Genomic DNA, 7,556 nt, shown 5'->3' with positions numbered 1-7,556 from the left:
CAGACAATAAAATGACAAAAAAGAGGCTGCTGTTGTGTATCGTTTATGCTATTTATTTAATAATTACATTTTATTAAGTATTAATAAGAGGCCCACAATCACACAGCAACAAATATGATTCCAGTTTTTTGCACAGAACATCTCAAGGAAGGCTGCAGGTTTACATTTACAGTGTATTTATATTAGGCAATCTTGGGATTAATTAAGAATTAATTAACGTATTAATTCATGTAGTTTGTTTTTCTTTTGCTTTTGATTCTGAAGTACTTTTCAGAAGAATGCAGGATTAAAGGACTACCTAAGAAAATGTAGGAATAATAAGTTTAAAAGGGCCTTTATTTGTAATAACAGATGTATAACAGATTAGTAACAAAGTAAAATCAATGCTGTGAATTACAATTTATTACAAATTACAAATTAATTACAATTTATTATTTCACAAACACACCAGTATTATGTCTTGATAACATTGGAACAGTAAACTGTATCGGGAAAAGGCTGAAAATATTTTCAGGAAGGCCTGTTAAAAGTTAAGAATGCCAATATACCGTATCTCCATATACTGTGAGTAGAAATGCTATTATATTTTTTTGCTTGAAGGAGCTTCCCCACCCACAATCCTGCCTGGTTTCACTCTCTCTCAGCAGGTGCGTTTACCAGAGCCACCAGCGCCTGGAGCTGCTGAAGGACTCGTTTGTTCTTCTCCACCTCTCTGGAAGTTTCCTCAAACCGCCGTCTCACCTCTGCTACTTCCTCCTTAAGCCTCTCTATTTCTGCATCTTTCTGCACACAGCTCTCTCTCAGTCTCTCCATCTCTCTGTCCTTCTCCTCGGTGCTCTCTCTCAGTCTCACTATCTCTGCCTGCAGTTTGTCTCTCTCCTGGTCTCTCTCTGTCAGAGCTGCGGTGAGCTCCTGTGCAGCTGCAGCTGCAGCAGACTGCACTCTATAAGCGTTGATCTGCGGCGCGGCGTCTCTGTGTCTCTCTGCCTCCTCCCTGGCCTGCTCCTCATACATCAGTCTGAGCGTCTCTGTGACCTCACCGAGCTGCACTGCCATCTCTCCCAGCTGCTGCAGCACCTGTGTATACCTCGCGGATGTGCTCGAAGTACACACGTTTGGCACCTGAGGGGGCATTAGGTGTGCCTCCTTCTCCCTCTCCACTCGTCCTCTAGGTTCCTCTCTTTCAGCCTGTGCTCCCCTCATCCCTGCCTTCCTCTCATCCTCCCTCTCCTTCAAAGGTCTGCCCTGCTCCACGTCCCACTCCGCCTGCAATGCCCCCGCCTCCAGAGAGGGGCCAGAGATGTCCCCCTCCTCTTGCTGACTCTCCCTCGGCCCCCCCTCCTCTGCGAGCGTCTCCCTTGACCTGTTCACTGGGGGACCAGGAGAAAGAAGTGTGGGGTTCAGGGTAGGAGAGGTAAAATAGGTAATAACAGAAGCATACATTACAGTTACAATTAATTTAAAGCCTACATTCAATAACAGTTGGCTCATGCTGCAAAGCATGTCTGGGTGATTGGGGGTTGAATTTAAAAATGGTTTATGAACGTATGGAGAGGTCATCTCAGAAAATGTAGTAAGACTCACATCAATAAGGAACAAGCTGATCACGCTGACACTGTTCAGATCAGTAGCCAATGAATTCTTTCCTTCTCCCCCTGTAACCAGACGTGCAGACCAGCAGCGTACCCAGAAATATTAATACAGTCGGGTGTCCGTGGCCCTGCCTGACCCATCCGTGACAACGGGGTCCGTGCAGACTGATGCAGTGCCACTTCATTTTCCTGTTTAATTTCAATGTATTTTCTATCGAAGTTTAATGTTTTTTTCCTTCTTTCTCCCACTGTGGATTTTTTTTTATCGCCAGCTTTGCTCAATGCTGCAATCTCCACTATCAATTTAGGAGAACACAGTCAAGGTTATGATGCTGGAACAGTGCCTTTGGCAGAACGAGCCACCTATCAGCCCAGTTAAATAACAGTTTACTTCTGCTAACTACTCGCACCAGTAGTACATTGATAGTAGTATATTAATGCATTTAATTTAGCTATTAAATAGAATCAATAACAAGCCATAAAAGCCATTTTTATGAAATAATAAAAATAAAGTTCTTACCTTAATTAATTGAATAATATACCATGTATAAACCACAGCACTTCACTCTCTTGCTCTGCCTTTCGTGACTATGCTATGGCACTTAAGGGAATTGCTGCATTTCAAATTCAAATCTTTGTTTTTGTGTTTGCATTGTAATTCAATCTGGATTACTGTTACTTTACTGGCAAAACATTAGCAAAGTAAAATTAAAGTGAAAATATATATTATTTCAAGCAAATTTTAAAGCAAAAAAGTATATATTATACTATTGTATGAAGCAAAAATAAGACTTTGGCACTCACAGGTAGGAGGTGGACTAATTTCTGTTGTTCCTTTGCTCCTGGGCGCTTTCCCGCCGTTGGTGGTATTCTGTACCTGGTCTCTGTCACTCTGGATCTGTTCCTGTCCCTGGTCTCTGTTGCACCAGTTCTGTTCCTCTCTCTCATCTGGCTCAGTCCATTGCTGACTCAGTTGAAGTTCCTGCTCTGGCTGGACGTCTGGTTCAACATGCCGCCATTTCTCACGTATGTAGCATTCATAATGATTTGACCTCATATGCTCTACCTTTTTCAAGAGCTCTGTGACCTGAGTTTCATCTCCCATGTTTAAATTATTGAGTACGTGGTACCTGTTCTCACATTTTTCGAGCAGCCTCTGCAAAACTCCACCTTTGCTTTCAATGTACTCCTTTAATGTAGAGCCAGCCAGCCTGTCCCCACAGGTGAACAGCACCAGTGTGTATCTCCAAACAATGTCCCCGAGTAGATGCATATGCTCTTTCAGTCTTGGCAGTATTACGTCTGAACCCACAGGGATGGTCAGGAGGAAGGCGTGGGGCCCTGGGGAGCACAAGGACACGCTGCGCTCCATCTCCTGTTTGATCTCCTGTGGGATGGCGGCCGTGAAATAGTCCCAGCCTGGAGTGTCAACCACAGTGACTTTCTTGCCTGCAACCTTCTCCTGCCCCACCCTACATCCGCTATTCATTTTGTCGATTTCAAACAGGCTTCTCCTCAGGATGGTGTTTCCTGCAGAGCTCTTTCCAGAATTCCTTCCCCCAAGAAGCACCAGCCTGAGATCAGCCCTACCTGCCCCACACCCTTTCTCCCGAGTTTCCGACATTTGAACAGTGCCAGTGTTCCACAACGGCAGACTTCTCACTGAACCTGCCCTTCCTACTGACTGATTCTCAGCTTACTCCCAGAAAGAGGAAGACAGCTTTTTTCACTTTCCATTGTCAAGTTGGTTAAATGTTGGTTGATTGAGCTGGTTCAAATTTCAGCATGGCAGGAGGATATGATGACACGTTTGACCACAGAAATGCTTCAGTTCCTACTGCATCGTCATATCAGTAGAATATACTTTGTTGTTTCTGTACTTACAGTGCAGTGTGTATGTTTTTGGACAGTGACACCATTTTTGTTGTTTTAGCTCTCTGTGGCCTGTGTCTATTAGGGGTGTGCCGGAAGCCAAATACCTAATTTGGAACTGCATGAATAATGGCCTCTAGACAGATAATGATTCTATCCAAACATCCAGCCTAACATTCCTTACTTTTCTTTTTTGAATACAATACATTGGCTACTATAATGATTCATGACAGGGTAGGCCTATTTTAAGGCTTATTTGAATGAATCTGACTTCTGATTCTCTTATGCTTACTTAGGAGGTGATCAGCAAGGCTCAGCCCAAGAAAGAGTTTAGGTCGGGGGAGAGAAAGAGTCGTTGCATGGGGATGATCAAGTTGGGGTAGACAGGGTATGGGGAAGAATGTAGTCTGTGTCCTGCCTACAGTGTCCCATAGTGAAGACAAAATCACATTTAATCTACGGGTGGTTGATTGCATAAAAACTGGACAGGAAATTTCTGTGTTCAAGCAACTGCATAGCACGAGCGGTTGAGGTACAGGGGCTGTCATGGAAACAAAAATTTCTGTGCTGAAATCTGCAGCAGACTTGCAGCTTGCAAAAAAAATAAAATTGTTCCCCTTTCAGGACAGTGCCTGAGTAAATAATTCAGTGCCAAGTAAATAATTCAGAATATGATTTTCTATGTCCATACGTAATGTAGGCCAATTTACATTGTATTCACTTGCAGTATATCCAATACTTACATCCTGAGGGTTCTGTTGTCCATATATCGAGAATGGCTCCATATCTATTCAAACTGACATATTCGATCTCTGACTGGATTTTCAGCTCAATCTGGCATGTCTCCACTTCAAACCATAGAGCGTATGCAGGAGTTCATTGTTTAGAACAAGGTCCTTAGGATGACATACATTTTGTTATTTGAGCAGTGATTGGATTTCCTTCCAAGTCAATCAAGTGGTAGCACAAATTATCTCATCTATCAACCAGTTTAACAGGGATACAGCAAATATCCTGATACAGTAATGTCATTATATTTAATAGGGCCCAATCATAAAAAATCGCCCCAGTCAAACTGCACAGTACATATCTACTAACCAACTAGTAGGTTCAGTAGGTTGCATTCAGATGATTCAATGTGTACAGTATGGATAGTGCATAGTATGCCATCGCATTAAACAATGTACTGTAATGCCAGTATGAGATTTTGTGAGGAAGTTCACAGTCCTATGAGCAGACGGTAATGTGAATACTTCTCTATAGCAACTGACATATTAAAATCATTTGTTTGCATATTTCAAATTATATTATGTAGTTACAATAAAGTTATGCCCATGTATAAGAATGCCAGTATATGTCCATTTATTGTGAGTAGAAATGCTATTATCCTTTTTTGCATGAAGGAGCTTCCCCACCCACAATCCTGCCTGGTTTCAATCTCTCTCAGCAGGTTCGTTTACCAGAGCCACCAGCGCCTGGAGCTGCTGAAGGACTCGTTTGTTCTTCTCCACCTCTCTGGAAGTTTCCTCAAACCGCCGTCTCACCTCCACTACTTCCTCCTTAAGCCTCTGTATTTCTGCATCTTTCTGCACACAGCTCTCTCTCAGTCTCTCCATCTCTCTGTCCTTCTCCTCGGTGCTCTCTCTCAGTCTTTCCATCTCTCTGTCCTTCTCCTCGGTGCTCTCTCTCAGTCTCTCCATCTCTCTGTCCTTCTCCTCGGTGCTCTCTCTCAGTCTCTCCATCTCTCTGTCCTTCTCCTCGGTGCTCTCTCTCAGTCTCTCCATCTCTCTGTCCTTCTCCTCGGTGCTCTCTCTCAGTCTCTCTATCTCGGCCTGCAGTTTGTCTCTCTCCTGGTTTCTCTCTGTCAGAGCTGCGGTGTGCTCCTGTGCAGCTGCAGCAGACTGCGTTCTTAAAGCATTGAGCTGCAGCGCGGCGTCTCTGTGTCTCTCTGCCTCCTCCCTGGCCTGCTCCTCATACATCAGTCTGAGTGTCTCTGTGACCTCACCGAGCTGCACTGCCATCTCTCCCAGCTGCTGCAGCACCTGTGTGTGCCTCGCTGGTGCGCTCGAAGTAAGCTTGTTGGGCATGTGAGGGGGCATTAGGTGTGCCTCCTTCTCCCTCTCCGCACTCTCCATTTGTCCTTTTGGTTCCTCTCTTTCTGCCTGTGCTCCCCTCATCCCTGCCCTCCTCTCGTCCTCCCTCGTGGACATTGTTTGCAGAGTCTCTGTGAGCGTTGCACTTAACCTGTTCACTGGTGGACCAGGAGGAAGAAGTGCAGGGTCCAGGGTAGGAAGGGTAGAAAAGGTAATAACAGAAGCATACATAAAAAATATAGTCACTATTTATTTAATGCCCATTTTCAATAGCATGGATGAATGATTGGGAGTTGAGTTAAAAAGTGCTTTATGAATGTATGGAGAAGTCAGTGTCTCCGAAAATGTAGTAAGACTCACATCAATAAAGAACAAGCTAACCACACTGTTCCGGTAATTACACAGTAAAATATTTCATGGTGGAGCTACTTCAAATACTGAGTAACCTGGCCGCCTTAAAGTCTAGAGTTAGGCAAACAATGGATCTTCAGTTCTTCATGCTTCTTATGTATGGACTGGATGAAGAAGCATGAAGAACTGAAGATCTTGGCCCATCCATGCCAACGGGGTGGATGCAGGTCTGATGCACTGCCTTTATGTATGCATTCATATCGAACTTGTGATTTCATGGCTATGAACTATTATATCAAGTGTAAATAAGAATTTGGCACTCACAGATAGGAGGAGGGCTGGTTTCTGTTGTTCCTTTGCTCTTAGGCACTTTTCCACAGTTGCTGGTATTCTGTACCTGGTCTCTCTCACTCTGGTTCTGTTCTCCTCTCTGGTCTCTCTTGTTCCGGCTCTGTTCCTCTCTCTGGCCAACCTCAATACGATTCTGCTTCCCTCCTTGGTTTCTGCAACTCCAATTCTGTTCCTCTCTCTTGTTTCTCTCAGTTCCTTGCTGCCTTGGTTCTCGTGCATGCTTTTGCTGGATGTCTGGTTCAAACTGCCAGTATATCCCACATCTGTAGAATCGAGAACAGTTCGAGCTCATTTTTCTTACCTGTTCCAGGAGCTCTGTAACCTGAGTTTCTTCTCCCATGCTTAAGTTATTGAGTACGTGGTACCTGTTCTCACATTTTCCGAACAGCCTCTGCAAACCACCACCTATGCTGAAAATGTACTCCTCTATTGTAGAGCCAGCCAGCCTGTCCCCGCAGGTGAACAGCACCAGTGTGTATCCCCAAACCATCTCCCCGAGCAGACGCATGTGCTCATCCAGTCTCGTCAGCATTACGTCTGAACCCACAGGGATGGTCAGGAGGAAGGCGTGGGGCCCTGGGGAGCACAAGGACACGCTGCGCTCTGTCTCATCTTTGATCTCCTTTGGGATGGCATCCATGAAATAGTCCCAGCCTGGAGTGTCAACCACAGTGACTTCCTTACCTGCAACCTTCCTGGTCCCAACTGTACATCTGCTTTTCACTTTGTTGATTTCAAACAGCCTTCTCCTCAGGATGGTGTTTCCTGCAGAGCTCTTTCCAGAATTCCTACCCCCGAGGAGCACCAGCCTGAGATCAGCCCTATCTGCCCCACACCCTCTTTCCTGATTTTCCGACATTTGGGCTCTGTCAGCTTTTCGAAATGGCAGACGGCCTATCCAACCTGCCATCCCGACTGATCCTCAGATGTCTCACAGAAAGAGTAAGATGGCTTCCTTTCACTTTCTCTTGTGAAATTTGTTGTTTCTCGCAAAACCTGTACTACACCTAGAACTGAAAACATTCGCCTGAACAACAAGCCACACCCATAAAAATAGTTGTGGTGTTATTTGTCGAAGTCAGTCCTCACAAACTCTTTGCATCACACTTCATATAGATGTAGCAGCATAGAAATATTGGTTTCTCTGTGCTTCCTGGTTGTGTGTCGCTCCCAGGTGGTGGGTGTGTCACTTGATAGAGCGCTGGTAGTTATTCATTGAGCTGGGGTGGCCTATTTAAGCAGTGGCCTTCCCCCTGCTTTATGCTCTCCTTCCGTTGTGTCATTTCGGGTCATAGAC

At 44.8% G+C, this 7,556-nt stretch overlaps 1 protein-coding gene across 3 annotated transcripts; it reads right to left on the bottom strand.

Moving 5' to 3' along the window:
- Positions 1 to 32: 32 nt before the first annotated feature.
- LOC118231602 (RNA-binding protein 25-like) lies at positions 33 to 7,352 on the bottom strand. 3 transcript variants are annotated; one of them, XM_035425573.1, is made up of 4 exons: positions 6,233 to 7,352; positions 5,470 to 5,715; positions 2,397 to 4,360; positions 33 to 1,655 (listed from the first exon to the last, which is right to left on the bottom strand). In XM_035425573.1, the coding sequence occupies exons 3-4, from the start codon at positions 3,214 to 3,216 to the stop codon at positions 631 to 633; spliced, it is 1,845 nt and encodes a 614-aa protein (XP_035281464.1). In that variant the 5' UTR covers positions 3,217 to 4,360; positions 5,470 to 5,715; positions 6,233 to 7,352; the 3' UTR covers positions 33 to 630. The 3 variants fall into 3 exon arrangements, with proteins under 3 accessions (XP_035281464.1, XP_035281463.1, XP_035281465.1); XM_035425572.1 differs by lacking the exons at positions 5,470 to 5,715; positions 6,233 to 7,352 and having other exon boundaries at positions 2,397 to 5,127; XM_035425574.1 differs by lacking the exons at positions 5,470 to 5,715; positions 6,233 to 7,352 and having other exon boundaries at positions 38 to 1,370; positions 2,397 to 5,127.
- Between the last annotated feature and the right edge of the window lie 204 nt (positions 7,353 to 7,556).

Source organism: Anguilla anguilla, chromosome 7 (assembly GCF_013347855.1).
Source record: "Anguilla anguilla isolate fAngAng1 chromosome 7, fAngAng1.pri, whole genome shotgun sequence".
Taxonomy (NCBI): Eukaryota; Metazoa; Chordata; class Actinopteri; order Anguilliformes; family Anguillidae; genus Anguilla; species Anguilla anguilla.
Note: the sequence above shows the minus strand (reverse complement) of the source record. Positions and strands in the feature narration are given on the sequence as shown.

Bases quoted from the DNA above. Each gene is read 5' to 3' on its own strand.
- LOC118231602 (XM_035425573.1), bottom strand. From the start codon at position 3,216: ATGTCGGAAACTCGGGAGAAAGGGTGTGGGGCAGGTAGGGCTGATCTC. The intron at 1,656-2,396 runs GTGAGTGCCAAA...GTCTGGTTACAG, and splicing joins AATTAGTCCACCTCCTACCT to GGGGAGAAGGAAAGAATTCA.